At 40.4% G+C, this 20954-nt stretch overlaps 1 protein-coding gene across 1 annotated transcript in view; it reads right to left on the bottom strand.

Moving 5' to 3' along the window:
• LOC127363148 (xenotropic and polytropic retrovirus receptor 1 homolog) overlaps positions 1-19026 on the bottom strand; it is a 47553-nt gene extending 28527 nt beyond the window's left edge. Inside the window, exons 1-2 of the mRNA XM_051399694.1 lie at positions 18436-19026; positions 726-777 (exon numbers count right to left, since the gene is read on the bottom strand). Of these exons, the coding sequence (XP_051255654.1) occupies positions 726-777; positions 18436-18504 (121 nt within the window). The 5' untranslated portion in view covers positions 18505-19026. The remainder of the gene's footprint in view (positions 1-725; positions 778-18435) is intronic.
• Positions 19027-20954: the final 1928 nt, after the last annotated feature.

Consider the following 20954-nt stretch of genomic DNA (forward strand, 5'->3'; position numbering starts at 1 on the left):
GTATATTCCAACCCCTGCATAATCACTCAATATTTGCACAGTTGGGGCGCCCGGATAGCTCAGTGGGTAGAGCTGGCGTCCCATGTACCAAGGCTCAATCCTTGCCCAGGGTTCGAATCCGACCAGCGGCCCTTTGCTGCGTGTCATTCTCTCTCTGCCCCCCCTTCCTGTTATCTTCAGCTGTCACTATAATAAAGCCAATAAAAGCCCCAAAAATATATACTTAAAAAAAAACAAATATGCACACAGTGAAGCTGACATGCAACCCCACGCTATAAAGAAGGAGTCACTTCAGCACGTAAAAGCACCCTCCAGAAGAATACACAGATTACTCCACATTCTAAACACTATTAAACTCTAAAATTAAATTAATTGAATTAAAACCAGCGTGGATATGTGTTTCATTATGACGCATTAGCTATATTGACCAAGTTTCAAGGCTCTGCAAGTCGCTTTTGACAATGCATTAAGAAAATTCCATTTAAATGCAAGAGTTGAGAAATGGTAGTCAGTAATGTAAGTTGTAAGCACATAGGATGGGTCCTTTAAGAAAGGAAACTAAAAGAATGCACATCTTAAAGTCTCTGCTAAGTTGCTTGTCCATTGCTACTTCCTGTTTACAACACCAGCAGCAGCTCCACAATCCTTATATTAGGTGCTCAGAGGCCATCAGCCGTCTAATAATGGAGCAGACCTTATAGTATGTGCGTGCGTGTGCGTAATACCTTCAATAGATGGGGCCTGGTCCTGAGCAGCATACAGCATCTCTTTGAAAGCCTGCAGATAGAGAGAGAAATTATGAATATTATATACAACAGTTACATGAAATATCTAATCTTCTGAAACATCTCTACAAGGTTAAAAAATCCCCTGCTTGTTTATGTATGTATGTATGTATGTATGTATGTATGTATGTATGTATGTATGTATGTATATCAGTCTTAGGCTTATTACATAATGTCAAATGCCCCCATATACATACCCTTATAAGATCCCATTGGATGAATGTTTCGTCAAAACAAACTGTCGAGCGCAAATGAAACTTTTATCATACTCTGCGAGTGAATAATTTAAAGTAATGACAGGAAAGGAGATATTTTGAGAAGAGACTCTAAGATTTACAATATGAAATATACCAGAATAATATATGTTATAAGATATAGAAGGAAATGTACTGTGATCGAGGATTCATTTAGAAGTAACTCTTCAGCCCTGTGTGGGATTCCCAAATTAAAGTCTTATACTGGGACACCACTACATTTCAGATGATAAAAACCGAGAAAAGGAGGTTCAAGGGCAAACACGAATGGGAGAACTGGGTAAGTGTCTTGTTCATGGACAGTTAAACAGGGTGGAGGACTACAGACACAGAGCCTGAACCCGGGTTAACCAGTCAAACAGCTTGCTCTTTAAATAGCGCAGCATCATGCCATCCAAAAAGTTGAACTGGTAGCCAACCAATTACCAAAAAGCCAAAGGTAGAGACGGGACAGATCTGATCCATTTTTGGTATCGGATATTGGACTGATGTTGCAGATCCATGAACCGATCCAGATTTTACAGTCTGGTGTTTATATCTGGAGTTTGTTCATTTGACAGTTCATATGTGTGTGTGTTTGAAGATCAGTGAGATACACAGAGGGAGAGGAAGAAAGGAGGTAAAAGACAGAGGGGCAGGCATGCTGCCTGGAGCATGCAGCCAGACTTAGGGTACCTGTCTGGTTGTCTGAAAGTCTTACAGAGAAATCATGAGGGCTGAAAGCACATTTACAAGATATGTATTGGCAGATATCCTAAGTGAGTATAGGATAATTGCTAGTGTAGGGTGAATTTGCCAATATATTCCATGTCAGAGATACTGCTGTAGCTATGGCTTTCATATCACTGGTCTTATTGGATCATTCCAGGCACCGTTGCAAATCACTAAGCAGGACTGGTTTATGGCAATATTGACTAATTTATCCACATCGCCCAATCCTATTAGACACTACATGCACACACACACACACACACACACACACACACACACACACACACACACACACACACACACACACACACACACACACACACACACACACACACACACACACACACACACACACACACACACACTATCTGAAGGCACTGGTCCAGCTCTATCTGTTTAATGGCTGCAACAGACAATTTTGCTATCTGCCTCACTAAAAGGGAAGAAGAGCTGTATAAAAATTTTTTTTTAAAAAAATCACGTTCTGGCATGAGGACATTGAATTTGTAAAAAAACAAACCATAAATTATGTCAACTGAATTTTCAGATTTACCAGCCATAGTCTAAGCTACAAAGGTTTCTGTCATATTGGACCTGTAGAGGGACAAATGCATACCTTATTTTCCAGACTATAAGTCGCTCCGGAGTATAAGTCGCACTTATTTAGAAATGTATTTCACAAAATCCATGACCAAGAATAGACAGAGACTATGTAACTGGACAACAAAGATTGAGAATTCTACCGGGAATGTTAATGAAGATGAAAGAGTGAAATGAGGTGAGCTGGGCGATATGAAGGCGGCCAATTTACAAAAGATTCACTGAACAAAAATGCAGATGTGGTACATGAAAATTTAGCTAAAAATGTGGAGAATGCAATGCAATCAAGCATTTTGGGCGATGTCTAGGCAAACGCCGGCAGCAGAGCAAATACTCGGGAGGCTACCTTATTTAGAAATTTATTTTACATCATCCAAGACCAAGAACAGACATTCAAACAGGAAATGCAAGTTAAACACAATAGCACACAGAAATGAACATAACACACCACCGAGTCCAACAGGCAAGTACCAGTAGCAAGTTCACCATCCATTGAATTCTTTGTCCTCCGTGTCACTTCTGAACATAGTTGTATATATAACGGCTCTGGGTGTCACAAGCCTAGAGCGCCTTCTTGCGGCTGTGGACGGTAATGTTTAGGCTACTCCTCGTTTCATGTCGGAATTATTATTCAAAAACCATGTTAAATTTCATATATAAGTCGCACCTGACTATAAGTCGCAAGACCAGCCAAACTATGGAAAAAAGTGCGACTTAATAGTCCGGAAAATACGGTACTTAATGTGGTGATCTTTACAGGAAATGCTTTCTCAACTGGTGGGTTGCTGACTTGTACTGAATCAGAGTGTGTGGTCAGAACAAAAATGCTTTTTAAATGATTAGCTCGTCAAACTTTATCATTATTTTGACAGAAAAGCTTCCAATGTCGGTTACGTGAAAAGAGCCTTATGCAGTCTGATGTTAATTTTATTCATATTTATTCCTCTTCATATGAATCTGCAGCATGCCGCGATGTAAAGAAATTTAAGAACAGATGAGAAACAAAATCATTGACATCTATCAGTCTGGAAAGGGTTACAAAGCCATTTCTAAGGCTTTGGGACTCCAGCAACAGTGGTGAACCTTCCCAGGGGTGGCCGGCCTACCAAAATTACTCCAAGAGTGCATCAAGGACTGATCCAGGAGGTCACAAAATAACCCAGAACAACATCTAAAGAAGTCAGTGTTCATGACTCAACAATAAGAAAGAGACTGGGCAAAAATGGCATCCATGGGAGAGTTCCAAGACGAAAACCACTGCTGACCAAAAAGAACACAAAGACTTGCTCACAAAAACATCTCGATGATCCCCAAGACTTTTGGGAAAATATTCTGGACTGACGAGACAAAAGTTGAACTTTTTGGAAGGTGTGCATCCCGTTACATCTGGCGTAAAACTAACGCAGCATTTCATGAAGAGAACATCATACCAACACTCAAACATGGAGGTGGTGTGATGGTCTGGGGCTGCTTTGCTGCTTCAGGACCTCAACGACTTGCCGTAATTAATGGAACCATGAATTCTGCTCTCTACCAGAAAATCCTGAAGGAGAATGTCCAACCATCAGTTTGTGACGTTGTGAAGTTCAAGCACACTTGGGTTATGCAGCAGGACAATGATTTGAAACACACCAGGAGGTCCACCTCTGAATGGCTTAAAAAAAACCAAAATGAAGGTTTTGGAGTGGCCTAGTCAAAGTCCGGACTTAAATCCAATTGAGATGCTGCGGCATGACCTTAAACAGGCTGTTCATGCTCGAAAACCCTCCAATGTGGCTGAACTAAAACAACTGCAAAGAAGAGTGGGCCAAAATTCCTCCATAACGATGTGAAAGACTCATTGCCAGATATTGCAAATGCTTGACTGCAGTTGTTACTGCTGAGGGTGGCCCAACCAGTTTTTAGGTTTAGGGGGCAATTACTTTTTCACATAGGTCCAGGTAGGTTTAGATTCCCTTTTCCCCCTTAATAAATAAAATCATCATTTAAAAACTGCATTTTGTATTTACTCAGGTTATCTTTGTCTAATATTAAAATTGGTTTGATGATCTGAAACATTTAAGTGTGACAAATATGGAAACAAATAAGAAATCAGAAAGGGGGCAAATACTTTTTCACAGCACTGTGTGTGTGTGTGTGTGTGTGTGTGTGTGTGTGTGTGTGTGTACGTGTGTATACTAGCCATATGACTCCGTCCGTGTGTAATGTGCATTTACGTGTGTAGAATATGCAAGGCATTCAGATCTAATACCACCATCCCTGAATGTAGGGATGAAAATATGTGTACATTTTATGTTAAAAAAAGTCATGATGACATTGTGTATGCATTTACTTGCCTATTTTGGCCAAATAGTTGTGACATGAAATTTTAATGTAGTTTCATGCCTAGTTCTATAATAATTCTAGAAAACTTAAAACCGACCATGGGGAAATTTGGGTCCCAGAACCACTGGTCCAGACAACACAAGTGGGCCAGAACTGCACATTTAATAGTAGTAATTTTTTGACAATAATGTTTCCGACATGTGTGACATTGCACTGATGTTTTGGATCATTTTGCCATTCTGGCTCTCCCTCCATCCTTTAATAATGTAGTGCTGATGATGCAGCTGGTCAGTCTCCTTCATGTTCTGTGTCAGTAAATCTGCAGTGTATGCTGCAGCCCGTCTCGCTGTGGAGAGGGCGAGTGGACAGTCATTCAGTCTCAGTAAATACTAGCAGGACAGCAGGACAGTCACCCTCTTTCTTTCGCCCCGCTCAAGGGGTGGATAGTAGAGCGCTCAGTTAGTCAGTCAGTGTTTCAGAATGCCAGCAGAGCACAAGACCACAATGGCCTCACTGTGCGCCAGCCCGCCAGCCAACCAGTCAAAGAGCAGCAGAGCTGGCTTCTGCAGCGAACGACAGAGCAAGTCAAGGTCACGCTGTAGCCCACACAGCCAGCTTATACTCTAACCAGTGCAGCCACTTCAACAGTGTAAACAACAACACAAACAGCAAAACACGAGACAAAAACACACCAAAGTTTTACAAAGACATTAATAAGAAGGCATCCTCAAGTGTGCCTGCCATTCTACATTTAGTCACATGAGTTGAGTTTTGTACAAATTCCTAGCTGACCAAAAAATAATATGTGTATAAGTATAAGGGTAAAGGATTGTATTAATGTTGTTCTGATATTTCTGTCACAAACGGGACACACAGGGACTACAGGAACCTGTCCTTACCCAGAGACAGAGAGAAAGCTGCAGGTTCACATGTACCACATGGCCGTGCAGTGACAACAAATCATTGCGTGTCCATTGACTCACTATAAAAACAGAGCTATAATCTGTGGAGGGATTTCAGGATCGATACGAAACCTTTTGCCACTGCAACATGACATTAAACACTCAGCAGGCAGAGGAGATAGAGAGGAGTTTCAAATATTTTAGGAACTAAAGTTACCGCTGTGGGCCCCGTTTATTTCAGTTAACATTCAGCTCCCCTGCTCTGCCCTCGCTATATTTCCTTTGCCGTCAAGAAAAACAGCTTCTTCTTTTCACACAAATGCAAATACACACATGAGCAGAGCTGAAACTAAATCCCAGGTCAGCACTCCTGTTTCTTTCTAGAACCATATTTCAACAAGGGACCCATGTTCACTCTGTGCTTTCCAACACGCTGCGTGGGAAACAACCAGTCAGACAAGGAATTACATAATCAGATAATCACTGAACATATTATAACTCAAACCATTAATACTGTATTGTTTCCATGGAATACTGTGAATATCATTGCTTTTAAAGAAAGAGACACACACGCACACACAGTTAAACAATGAATCATGTTTATATCAAAACTGTGGTTTGATATAACTTACATTGTTGACAATGTATTAAGCAGCTTTAAGATGACTTTTTTACATCACTGTTGGTTTCACTAGATGGGTGTCACTGGTACGTTTACTGAGCTGGAGCCAATTACTGTTAATTCCATCAGTTGGCCAGAGTACAAAAAGAAACTCTTTGCTGTTGTCTGGTTAATATGCTCTGTGGATGCATTTGCTCAGTTGAAAGATTGAGTAAGCAGATAAACATGCAGAGCTGTCAACAGTAATAGGGGGTTACAACATCAGTTAAAATTTTACTTGTAAGCAGTGTCATGATTACCCTAGTTAGTGAGAGTAACTATCTGTTTATTAATAAATAACACCACTTCACAATGAACTAAAAAAAGAACGTTACACATGCCACTACTGCGACATAAAAGTTTTCTTTTCTCTGATAACAAGCAACTGCGTCACTAATCTGATTTCCTAATGCACAGGACAACTGAGATAAGTTGGTGACTTCTATTTTTCAAAAGTATGCAGACCCAGTACAGGCCTGGAGTTAGTCAAGAGTAAGTTATTAGAAATAATCGCAATTTAAATTCAAATCATAAATAATAAATAACAAAATAGACATAAACTGCTATGTACAAAAAACAAAACATTTGTAGACAGGAGACAATAACTTAATGCAAAAACTGTGGCTGGCCAGCTAGAGCTGCTTATGGCTTTTCCTACATGACTCTAATACTGGTGGAGATTTCTGGTTAAAGAGAGTTGAAAAAAGGTTTTACAACAGCACCACACATCGGGGTTGTGATCTAGCGAAGCTCTATATCGTTATATGAGCTTTAGGCCTTAAAGCTTATTTTGTTGCTCTACGAGTAATGAAAAATGACTGGATATATTCAGCTGTGTTATATCGGCCCTAATGTCTCAACACACAGACAAAACGTGGTCTCCTTAATATGACGATCATTTGTGGTGACAGAGTGCTTCGTCCTACAATCTGATGTCATAGCAACAAACACACACAAACACACGTATAGACACATTTGGGTGATAACTGCAACACTTAATGTTTTCCCACACTTTTCCCGAGGCCCCTAGCGTGTGTGTGCGTGTGAATGTGTGTGCCAGTAGGCTGGCTCAGCATGTGCTCAGGTGCAAGTTTCCAAAACAAAACACACACACACACACACACACACACACACACACACACACACACACACACACACACACACACACACACACACACACACACACACACACACACACACACACACACACACACACACACACACACACACACACACACACACAGGTCAACAGAAAGGAGGGCAGCTCTGCTTATCCTTACAGATTACCCTACTTCTGTCCTTTTCCCCTTCTCTACCTCACACAAACACACACTCTCCCTCTGTTCTTAGCCTTATGCTGGCCTTGTAATTCAGTCCAAGGCATTTTCTCTTCTCTCTCACACACATCTACCTTTACCCAGACTCATGACTTGTGGCTATCGCCTCAGGCAGACAGTTGCACTACAACAGCTGACCACAGATCTGTGGGACTGACCGTGTGTGTGTGTGTGTGTGTGTGTGTGTGTGTGTGTGGTGTCCATACCATCCTTCTCTTTGTTTTCTTTATCATCTCTTTTTAATGTTTTCCTCAGTCCCTCATTTCTTCCCCTTGTCCCATCTTTTCTCCCTTTCTTTCCCTCCTTTTGTACATTTATTTACAGTATAATATCTACCATAACCATCCCCTTTCTCTGCCCACTCTCTTCTCCTTTGCCTAATCTCTTTTATACATTCCTTTCCCTCTCTCTCAGGCCCTCTTCTCTCTTCCCTAACCCCCACCCACAAGGAGACAAACACTTTATATCTTGACACCAAACTGTCAGTAGGATTATATGAGTCATAACTGGATTATGCTCGCATTTGGGTCCTGTACAAACCTCAGATCTCGAGGTTTTTCCTCATTTTTGTGCTACTGGCAGCTCACACAGCTCGTACACAGAGTGCCTCATGAAGGTGTTGCAAAGACGATACGAAGGAAGCTGCATTTTTTAAATGTCAAGCCTACTGCGCAAGGGCGTTGTAGCAGAAAGCAAAGAGTGCCCCCAAAATCCCAATAACTGAGGATTTTGGAGATATGTTTGTTGCAGGATGGTGATGTCACGCTTTGTGACGCACAAATGACGCAAAACTAAAAGCTAAAGCAGAGGCTTCACTCAGTGTCTGACTGAGCCGTTCTTTAAACTGTGTGGAGATGTGTTCATTATTTCACTATTTGTGAAAAATATAGACTGGTTTTAATCTCTTGTTTATGCAAAGATACCTGAAGCTGGAAGAAAACATGAACAGCTTCATTTTAGGTATCGTTGACAGTTTGTGTGTTAAATGACCTGAAAATCGGAATGCAGATTCTGATGCTGCGTTTGGGATTCGGTGCTAAACTAATGCTTATTTCAATCTGGATGATTGACTGTGCCTTTAGGGAGTTTAGTAATTTGAAGATAATTAATTTATCACAATTAATATGCAAATTATTACAGCTAAGTGCTCCAAAACAAGAAAATATATGTACAGCGATATGAGAGGCTTTAAGTCTTAAAATCTAAATATTTTTAAAAAATCAATATAGTGAGGAGTTTAGGCCTATCAGAAGACAGTGACCTGTGCTGAACAGTGCTAATAAATCTTCTGATGACGGACTCATTTTTTTCACTTTACAGACAATTTCTTTTCATGAAAATTTAAAAAGAAATTACTTTAACAGATGCACACATTCAATGTGGTGAATCAATATCACTGAAATGCAGAAAGATGTCTTTGTGTCTGTGCTTCTTGCAAATATATTAAATATTTAATATTTTTCCAATTCCTTTCAGCTATGGTTCATTTATGGTTTTCTTTTGAGTGGCTTGGTGTTTCCTGTCTATGTGCACTGTGCATGTTCTCCCAGTGTCTGTGTGGAGTTCCTCCAAAGCGCTCCGTCTTCACCCATACCAAACACATGCATGTTAGTTATTAGAAACGCTCCTGACGCTGCAGCTTCACACTGCTCCTAAAAGTCAGATAGGTCAAATGCAGAGGATGCCTTTCTCTGTTCTGAATTTGACTTCTAAAGTGAAACTGCAGAAGCTTTTCTGCAACTAGATGCAATGTGGGATTGTTTTGTCGAGGTCAAAGACTGTTTTCACTCTACATGGGCTTTATGTTTTAAATTATTTTATGTAGAATAGCAGCCCAAGCATCAAAACAGTCCAGCAGGATGCATTGTTGGGGGTTTGTTGTATTGGTTGACTGATATGCATTTGTCAGTGTATAATGTCAAATGCCAATAACAGTTTTAGATTAGATTCAGGATGGGAGAAAAGTGAATGGTGAGAGTTATAGTACAGGACTGGAAACTAACCTTTTTACCACCATCCCAAAACTCACAAGTTGGAGTGCTAACATGTGTCTGCAGACATTGTTTATTGGTCTCATGAGCACAGGCATCAGCAAATTATCTCAAAATGTCAGATAATCAGCCCAATTAATCAGTCTATCTATAGTTGGTTGTTAAGGTACAGGTGAAACAAAGAAATATGATCCAAAAGGTCCAGGAGGCGTAACAGATGATTAATGAGTTCAAAGACTAATGAGATGCCAAAAGACTGCACAAAGGTTTGTAATACTTCACAACTGTGGAAAGTTATCACAGCAGCAAATACTGCCACAACGATTGCAAGGTAAACAAATACAGCATTCATATTAGAAAGTAATCCACCAAGAATGTACACTTGCATGTATTTGATTGGCCCACACAGTACCTTGCCAGATAATATCGTGTTGCAGCAAAAGTTGAGCCTGATTCAACTTTTTTGCCAGAAGACAACCCTGTTTTGCCAGCGCCCCTGAGTCGCCATTCCTGCTGTGCCGACGAACGGGCTGCATTTAAACTACAGTCAGTCTGAATGCAGCCTAATGTGGATTAAATTTAAGCCTAATGTGCACCAGAAAGACAACCATTTTTGTCCTGGTGACTGAAACTGTAGCTTAAACTTGTCACTGGTAAAAATCTACTTAAAGCACTGTGGGCACAGTCATACAGAGGTCATAGAGAGGGTGAAATACCAGTTTATCCTCAGACAGTAGCATCAATTATCTGTCATGCAAACAGTCACAAGACAACTTTACCAAGTGGAATATTTCTCAGTGACTTGATCTTACTGTCCTATTGCTACTCGTCTCTGATGCTTGTGCAGTAAAACGTATTCACTGGGAGCTGCTGAAGGGCATTCTGGGGAATGCAGGCCATCACAAACTGAAACATATAGTGACAGAGCGAGAGGAGGGATGTCTTACTAAGGCTGGGCTCACAGGACAGGGGACAGCTATGGGAAGTCAAAGGAGACCTAGGCATGTGATCTATAGTGTCGCTCTGAATGAAGAGTGAACTTTGTAAGTATGTGATCCTCTAACACCAGTCAGGAGGTAGCCAATACCCTCGCTGACCTTTTTACCCACTTCCCATCTTCCTCCTCTCTTTGATAATCTGTCAAGAGTTTTTCCTCATTCTCCATATGTTTCCCATTGGTCCTAGAAAGAGGTTTAATTAGAGTTTGTATGGGGATTATGACAGTAAAGCCTTTAGAACTGTCAGATTCTGTGCTCTTCTCTCTTGTAATCCCACGCCTCTGTCTTCAGTACTTCCTTCTATGGACATTTTCTTCACTCTGACTACACTGACCTCAGTGTGTCAGTCTACATCTGGCCATCAATATTCCCCTACATTTTTACTGCCTTCCTCCTCTCTCTGACCAACCTTCTTTTCCACGTCTCCTTCACCATCTTTTATCCGTTGCTTTCCATCTAATCAGATAATGAGAGCAGCAGAATCAGCAGCTGGCCGCATTAATGTAAGGACCAACAACTGGACTAAAACACACAGAGAAAGACTTAGCCGCTCCTTTTGAAGTCTACATGACTGAATGTCTTAACAGCCTGATAGGGTCATTCTTAGCCTGAATTTGGAGGATACGCCCAGACTGCCTAACAATCCACTGCATGTGGTTTTTTGTTGCTCTCGTCCAGTCGTTAAGTGGGCAAATATCACATGACTATGACATATTTACCAGGTGTCAGTGTTCAGATGTTCATAAGTCACTTGTGAATATACCGTCTCATAATAACTGGGCAAAACAAAGAGCCACTGCCAGGTGTAAATAGTAGAAGCCAGGTACGAACTCTACTGTTTGTTCTCGTTGCAGCCTCGACACAATTCGTCTTACAGGTAATGGGAAGTTACACTGAATATTTTTTCCACTACTCTGGTTCACTGTTTGTAATTCATCCATCATGTGTTGCAGTGAAACGTACTGTAACCCCGGGGTTCATGAAAGTGGCTTGAGTTTACTACTAGGGCAAAAGCTTTTTTTTTTACTTGCTCTATAAAAATTGTTTTATTTATTCATGGTTAAATTATTCTTTTAAATTTAAAAAGTATTAAGTGTTTTGTATTTATTGATATTATTATATTTGAGAATGCTTTATACAGTTAATAATAATAATGATTCAAAAAGCCATTCTTTATAATAATAAAGTAAATCTTCTTTATAATGTCTTCAACCGTCAGTTTGTGCTGCTTTTTTCTTCTTCTTCTTTTTTTTAAGTATCGTTTCAGACACCGTTACAGTTTAAAAAGTACCAGTTTAGCACAAACGATACCCAACCCTAGTGGCCGATTGGTAATGCACATGTGCAGCTCTCAACAGAGATGAGAAGGAAGCAAGATGGCTTACTCCTTAGCCACATCCACCATCAGCTCTAGAAAAAGAAAACTGTTTCATTTGCCCGTTCGGGCCAGTGAGTTGCTAGATATACTAGCCCGAAGTAGCATTTTGCTATGGTTGGATATTTTTTGACTGTATTGCTAATTTAATACTTGTAGCAGCTGTACAAGAACTTTGCCTGAATTAGTGTGTTTCTGTCCACCTGTTTAATGCACATTTTCAAATAGCACATAAAAAACATGCTTGGAAATGCCAAAGATTTTAAAATAAAAAGTCTTAATACTGCACAAAATGGCAGGTTATAATGGTTGCTAAAATATTATAGGTACACATAGCTATTAGTAGAGTACTTTTTGATTGATACTTCAATAAGACAATGTTATAAAACTTTATTATTCTATATTATCTACTATTATCCCTGAGTGAAATTCACAACATGCAATATAACTCTAAAAATAATCCCACACAACTTAATATAAAAATGGACTGAATCAGTGTTTAATTAAGTCTGTCAGTGTTCCAGAGACCCTTCTCTAAATGTCTGCTGACTCCGAATGTGACTACGAGTAAAAACAGAGAATTGTTGATTCACCCTTATTTTTCTGACAGCTGCTCTATCCATCAGTCCAACTGAAACCAGCTACCATCAGCAAACTAACTTCCCATGAACTAAGGCTGCTGCGGCTTGGAGTTTCCACTATTGCTGCTGTGCACAGACCTTGACAGCAGCATTTTGTTGACTAAGACAAAAATTAGGAGCTTATATATATAAAAGACAATAAAACACGAGAATGTTTCACATCATCAGGATTTTAGATCATTTTTTCAGTGAAAATTAAATTTGTAATGCAAAAATTAACATTCCCCACTCATCGCAAATCATAACGCAATGTAATGAATCCTTTGGCTAGATCCTTGGTCTTTAAAGCAATTAGTCAACTGAGAGAAGATTAATTGGCAACTATTTTGATAATTGTTAATAATTTTATTCAAGCAAAAATGTCAAACGTTTGCTGCTCCAGCAACCCGAAACCAAATTTCCACTTGAAATAAATAATTCAATAAATAGTTTATTACAAAGTTATGTAAACTAAATTGTGAATATAATATAGAGCAAATTATTAAAAAAACAAAAACAAAATTCACTCATTAATTACAGTCGCATGCATTATTTATAAAATACTAATTAAAGCCCGACCCATGGCAGCAGTGTTGGGCCCAACTGGGGTAGGGTCCAGTTGGGTTCGGGCAGAGAATCAAAGATTGGTTCTAGGAACACATCTGTATAGAGGAGAAAATAATTGGAAAATTAATCAATAATGAAAGTAATCACAGCTGCAGCCCTACTGTTCTCCCCCCTTCCCCTTTGCTTCTTTCTGGACTTGCTGCTCCCATTTTGTCTGTCTTTCTCCTACTGCTCTACAAGTCCTGTCCTTCCTGCTAAAACTCTCTTAACACACAAACATCTTGATTTTTATATCCCAGAGCCTGACTGTCGCCACAGACGTGCATTCATCCAGCAGATTATTTTAGCCCGTCAATGAGTCTGTTGAGTCATACAGCTGACCAACAGGCATTTATATTCCTATAGTTCCTGTCCAGTAGTCACGCTAGGAATCTGTCAGATATAAGTCAAATAAAGCTGCTTCCCTCATAGACGTTTATTGGGAAATATAGCCAGTGTGTCAGTCAGTAAACAAGTCTGAGTCTGTGCTATTGTCCAGACTGAATCATGACATTTTTGCAGATAAAACTCCAGGGAAAAAAGTTACACACTGTTAGAATGTCAATACTCCAAGCTAATAAAACATGGCATGCTTGAAACAGCCCAGGCCAGTGTGAAAACGCAAGGGGCTGACAGTCGTTGGTTCAGCTAACATCACATCATAACAGCTTACGGTACACCTGTTAATCTCACCGTCCCGCTAAGTGTCTGACCCAAACACAGCTGCCACGAGAAAACATGACATACATGGAACCAGTCCTAGTCAGCATGGCCCCGCAAACCTCACAGGCATGGGTCCCACATCTTCACAGAACTAAAACTAACTGGGCCCAGAGCCAGATTTACAGCTGGGTGGAACAACAAGCTTCATCTGGTTTGCGTCCAGATGCTGCAAGAGCAGGAAGAATCCAGAGTCCATGTGAAACTGCTGTGGAAATAAGCAACCTGAAAGTGCAAAAGAAGAATTACACTTATCCCTCTCACTGCTGCAAAGATATATTAGGCTGGGTATGACCTGCATGATACTGATCCACAATGTGTTTTCCCGGGCCAGGACCACATTTTTAGGTTGCATAGCGTAGGGGTGGTAATCTGAGTTCAACTACTGCTGAAATAACTAGTCACGTAAGTAATATATCGGCCAACAACAGAAAATCAATCGAGAATATTTCTGTTAAATACATCAAGACTGCAGCTAAGTATGACTCTGCAAGAGTATCTGTGGTATTTATAAATTCTCTGGGAAATTCACAAGTGGTTCAGACCTGTTGGACAAGTCATGATAGACATGATGACAGATCTGTCTGCCTGTCTAAGATAAGATAAGATATTCCTTTATTTATCCCCCTTAGGAGAAATTCTGGTTGACACAGCAGCAAAAGGGCAAAGTAGTGCAAAAACAGAGAACAAAGAATATCACAATAAAAATATCACTAATATTATTAATATTAGAAGATATAAAACTATAAATGAAAGTATATACACTATGCATTGTTCAAGTAGGACATGGAGTGCAAAATATGAGCAGAAAATTAAACTTGACTAAAACTAAACAAACCACTAAACTACTAAAGTGGAAATTAAATATAAATAGTGCGAAAGGCTTGTGCGTTGTAGGTAGGAGTTTTAAACCAGTCTTTGTTTGCGGGGGTTGGAGAAACCCTAGGGAAACACTTGTTTGTTTGACTTACATGCTGCTGCGTGGATCAGTATTTGCGTGCAATTTGTATCAGTGCTGGAAAACGAGGTTATTTCTCCAATATCCAAGTTGGAACGCAAAATTGGTGTGACATCACAGATAACCATCAGCCACTAACATTGGTGAATGCATATTTGTTTAATCTTATTTACTGATAGGCCAGTGTCAGTCAACAAGGCGAATAGTGGCCGATACCGATGTCCAGCCAATAAAACGGTGCATCCCTAATTCTGTTTGTGGCAGACCTATTTATAACTTAATATATAATTATTATATAATTCAAAATTATATGTGCCATTGTTCTTGTAGTCAAGAACAACAGTGCAGATGTGGTGAAACAGAAAAATACCTTAAAACAAGAACAGCAAAATAAAAAGGTACAGTAGAATCTGTCCTGGATACATTTCACATTATCATTAAAATCAATCTTTGTCGCTGCATTTTCATCCCTGTTTTACCGTCTCGAAGTACTCTGCATTTGGGCGAGATTTGTAGATAATTGGCAGACTTTCTGGGGAAACCATGGGCTGATCTGGGGAGACAAAACCACAACTGGTCGAAGCGGATGGCCACTGACCTAGAGCAGGAGAGAATGTCCAACTGCTAAACTATGCAGGTCAGTCTGCATTTCAGAGGCTTTCTTATTCACTGGAGGCTATTTGCTTTGGTATTTTACAGAAGCTGATTTGGTTGTTGTTTGGCTCTCTGGAGCCAAGCTGGGAAGAATTCTAGAAAGGTGGCAGGCTGATTGAACACTGAACAGAGCTGCTGAAGGCTGCTCAGCAGACTGCATTTCTAACTGCAGGAAAAGACCTTTGGCTCAAAGCTAAATGTGACCGTGCTGCAAAGAGAACACAGAACTAAAACAATGTGTCAGGAGTGCAGAGGAGATGACTGATTGCCTCTGACTTTGAGCCAGAAAGCTTAGCTTCTGCTCTGCTTCATACTGACTGGAAAAACAGTCAGGCATTTATGAACCAATGAATAAATTATCTAAATATATAAGAAACAATCAATAGGGATTTCCAAGTCCCTTAATATAAATTCCAGATCTTCTTACTGCTGTAACATGCCAGGTTTTGGTATGGAACCTGGTAGCACTGACTGAAACAATGTGCTGCAGTCACACTGAGCTGTAGCAATGTGTGTGACTATGCAGAGCACAGGCGATGACTTATAACAATACTGCGACTACCGTCACCAAACAATGCAGACAGTGCTGTTCACAGGTACAGAGAGGGGGAGAAACCCTGGAAGCAGAAACATAATAGCTGCAGTCCTGCCACAGCACCGAAACAGTGTAGTGTATTACACCTCTTGATGCAACCCTATAGTTTATTTATACGCATACATATTGACAGGGACTGTGACAACAAATGATACTGGGCAGATATGCGACATGGTGATATGCATTTTCCTGCACGATCAGTCATAACTGAGGCAAAAAATACACTTTTGCATTGCAGATGTTTAAGCATTTTATATCTAGAAGCAACAACAAGATGCAGGCTACAACAGGGCTTTACTAGTTCTGGATCTGGTTCTAGGTTCAACAAAACAGCAGCGGGATTCACTTTAGTCCAAGGCTAACAACTGTCTTATCAAATATTTGTCCTGAGCTGAAAAAAACAGTCAACTATTTTGATGATTGATTCATTGTTTAAGTCCTTTTTTCAGCCAACGTTTGCTTGTTGCACTATCTCAGCTGTGAAGATTTACTGCTTTTCTTTCTCTTGAGTGATGGTAGATCGAATATCTTTTGGTTTGGGACTGTTGGTCAAACAAAACAAGCGGTGGTCTCTCGTGGACATGAGCAGAAGACAACATTTACATCGAACAGCTTTCGCAGAACCACAAAGTATAATTTGCGCTATGTTGCAACTCACAACTGTAAAGTTTAGTTGTTTATTTTACTCAAGTAACAAATGTTGAAAGCTGAGAAACATGTGTTTAAAGCTGTATTCAGATTCATTAAAACAGGATTTGATGCTGTATTCAGATTGGATAAAATGTACAAAGCCCAACCCCAGGTTCAGTTAAACTCATACTGAAATTAGGGTTGCACTATATGGTTAAAGAAAATCATATTGCTATTGTTTTGACAGATATTATGATTGGAATATGATTCATGGAATGATAATTTTGCGTAACACATTTTTATTTTCACTGAAAAAAAAAAGAAGTAAATTATGATGATGTGAGATTTACATCAGGAGAACAAGATTTGTAGGTCAGGGCATTCCTGCAGCAGAACTGAAGCGCGTTTCATTGCTGTAACCTTATGAACATTAGCCCTCTGTGCCAACTGACTGTAACAGAGTGCATCTTTTACATTACCCAAATAACTGTGGACCCAATTACAAATCGATTCATGGTAATGAAATTTCCCAGCACACAGACCAGCTGTGTTACATCTTTAGATGGCACTTAAAGGCTGGATATAGCTTTAAAACGCCTTATATAAGGATTGCCATTCTCTGAGGATCAGCAGTATGTTCCTGTTATACACTGTACTGCAATGCCAATACACAACGTTGACAAGTATGCTTGGAATGCAGATGGTAGAAATACTGGCACAAATTATTATATACAAAGCAATTTTGTATATGGAATTTTTTGATAAAGGTAAAATGTGTGAAAAAAAGAGCATTGTAATGAAGTACTGTAGTTCTGCAGCGTTGCACTGGCCTACAAATTGTGTTCTCCAGATGTAATAAAACATGTTTGTTTGGTACAGACCCTGGGAAAAACATCACATTGTCATAACTTTAATAGTTTTTTAATGTCAATTATAATTATGATGCAAAAACGATCCTCCCCACATTAATCTAATAGTAAAATATGATGTTTTTGCCATATCTTACAGCCCTTAATCCCAATACACAACCTTGACAAGTATGCTTGGAATATACAAATAAAAAATACTGGCACAAATGCAAATGTTTCCTTTGAATTGTTTTGTTTTGTACTGTGTGCAAATGAAAGGCACAATAAAGATAAGAGCTGAGTTGCAGGTTTTAATAGCATTAATGGATCAAAGGTTGCAGACTGAGCCAACTATCAGCACCTCTCTCCGGTCAACCGGTGACCCCGTTCACCCTGATGTTAAAAACACCAGCAACATGACTGCTGAGCTGGGTCAGCATTTTGGGCTAACAGGAGCAAAGATTAACTAGCTCAATAAATGATGAGTCAGCCGAATGCCTTTTGTCTCCTAAACACACTACAAGCAGCTGAGAGGACGGACGGACGGACGGACAGCGGCTCATCCATCCTGATGTGACCGACTGGTAACCTGCGGAGCAACAAACTAGCTTGTCCAGTTTGCTAGCTCAGTCGCTTGATTTACGGGCGTACCAACTCAAGCTCTCTTCCTGTTGTATAACGACGGAAGAGTGAAAGACAAGGAAGCATCCCCCGACCGTATCCAAACGTTTCTGAACAGAAATAACCGCAATGAAACCGGACACACACACCTCACCGCATCGCCACTGGCTGCCCAGTTAGCCAGTCAGCTAACTAGCTAACTAGTGGCTAGCTAGTCGGCAGGTTTAATATGAAGCTAACTCACCTCATACTGGATGTACTGTTTCCTCCACTCCGGGGTGATGTGAGCGGAGAGATGCTCTGTGAATTTCATGTCGACACTTTGGCGGTTTTTCCCTGCCCTGTATGTTTCTGTAACCGGGACCGGAGGGTCGGTCGAACAGCGGACGATTCCTCCGCGCTGCTTCACTGAACGTTTACACAGAAAGTCTCATCCGGAGATTACGAGCGGACTCGAACACACAGAGGATGCCCTTTTTGTCTTCACGTTCACCTAGCTAGCTACCGGCACACATTTCTGTCGGTTCACACTCGACGACATGCTGGTGGAGTCCTATCTTAACTAAAGCACAATTATTCAATGTTGGTTTATACTGTTAATGTCGCTAAACAGCGGTCAGTTAGTGGTAGACAGGCTCACAGTGCTGCTGTCGCTAGCTGGGTCTCGCTCTCTCTCCCCCCCCCGCCTCCTCTCTCACTGTTATTCAGCCTCTATCTCTCTCCACCTCCTGCCTCCCGCTGCCTTCAGGTGCAGTTGGAAATACTAAAGAATAGCTGATCTGGAGCGCACATGAACGTGTTGTTGGTGGCTGTCACGAGGTGTGGCCTTCTTTTGGAAACGTCATCCAACCAGGACGGGTAAACCGGTCGTTTTTTAACTTATTGGCGGGGCAGTGAGCTGGCTGTCATAGAAAGGGGGCGGGATAAGCAGTGATACAGTCACAGCTTATATTCAGCACAGGAGCTGATGTCATTTGAAGCTCAGACATGACTGTTCTTGTAGGTGTTTCCCTGATTTCCTGTTTTCTTCACTCTGGAAAAAAAAACTGGATTTTGTTTGTGCTTTGACAAAGATCATTTTGTCCCCGATGTCCTCAGTCAAAAAAGCCCTGCAGCTGCTTCCTTTAGCATCTCTATCCACCATGACTCTTATATTTTTTTTCATTATATTTTGCTAGAGTCGCATTTCAATTTTAACAATAATCATAAGAGCTGAAACAGACTGCGGACGTCTGCATCCTTAAAATACTGCTCAGTCCTGTGTCCGTCTGTCGGTGAACAAGCCTTGCTTTGCCATATATTCCGATGACACTTGAATGCCACACATGTGACGTCGCCAGCCACCTTTGCGAGAAGATGACGTAGATGTAGATTGTGTTCTAGAGAGGGGAGAAATTCAGGTGGAAAGTTTCCATCACATGGCCTTATACTCTGTGTTTGTGCCTGAGTCGGTGAGAATGCACATCTAAAAATAAGCACACATGGGAAGGTTGCACACCAAAATACAGGAAAACCTTTGGATTTTTTTTAAATGGTTGATATGTTTTGGTGATAAGAATGGAAATCTATAGAGAGAAACAATAAAAAAAAGATCCTATTGTAAATGCTACCATCAGTTGCATAGAGGTGCAAAGCCTTATAAAAGGAAAACATCCGTGGCGCCCTGGTAGCACCATGCTGCAGTGTCATTCTCTGTATCTCTCTTTCCTGTTCATCTGTCTAATAAAGGGGGAAATGTGGAAGCCTGTTTCTGCAAATGTGAGGGAGAAAAGATTCTGTAAATCATTAGAATGAGAAACTTTCTCAAAATATTGACTTAGCATCTCAAAATGATGACAAAATACGAAGTCAGAATATTGAGACTTTCTCATTATTTTGAGATACTACGTCATTATTCCCATACCACATTGGCGGAAATGGGCTTTACATTAAAAAGTCCCAAAAATGATTAAAAACAAAATCCAATGGGTGCCCGGTTAGCTCAGTGGGTAGAGCTGGCGACCCATGCACTGAACCCAGGGTTCGAATCCGACCTGCGGCCCTTTGCTGCGCATCATCATCCCTCTTTACCCCCCTCCTGTCTGTCTTCAGCTGTAACTATCAAATAAAGGCAATAAAGAATTATCTTTAAGGGAGAGTGTGATAATCAGATGAACATCGCCCCCCAGTGTTAGAAAAAGATATTGCATCCCAACAGGTCTTGTTTTGATATAGTTCTTCTCTCAACACTGGTGTATGGAGTTTGACCTGTATGGATTGGCATTTTCTCGATGTTTGATTGGCTTACAGCAGTAGATTTTCCCTGTCAGATTTTCTTTCTGCATCTGTATTAACTAAACAAACACCTGTATTTTGTTCCAACAATTTATTGCACAAGGAGCATTATTTTAAGTTCCCCTATTAGTCATGATTTTGTTTTCAAATGCGTTGTACCAAAATATCTGAATTCTTTATAATGATGTGTGAATACATGTAAATGAAGTTAAATGAGTATAAAGACAAGTCTTGATAACACTGAACCCTCACTGAAACATCAGGGCTGAAGAGATGAATCACTAGCTGCTATATTTTGGGCACATATGGAAAGTTAACGCCCACGCATATGTGCTTGTACACACTCTGTTAAACAATATGATTTGTTCACAGCCTTGACTACATGTAAAGTAGCGGGCACAGAGCTTGACTCTCTGGTGACAGTGGCAGAGAGAAGGACCCTGGACAAACTGCTGTCCATACTGGACAACACCCACCACCCTCTGCACA

This window comes from Dicentrarchus labrax, unplaced genomic scaffold, assembly GCF_905237075.1.
Source record: "Dicentrarchus labrax unplaced genomic scaffold, dlabrax2021, whole genome shotgun sequence".
Lineage (NCBI taxonomy): Eukaryota > Metazoa > Chordata > Actinopteri > Moronidae > Dicentrarchus > Dicentrarchus labrax.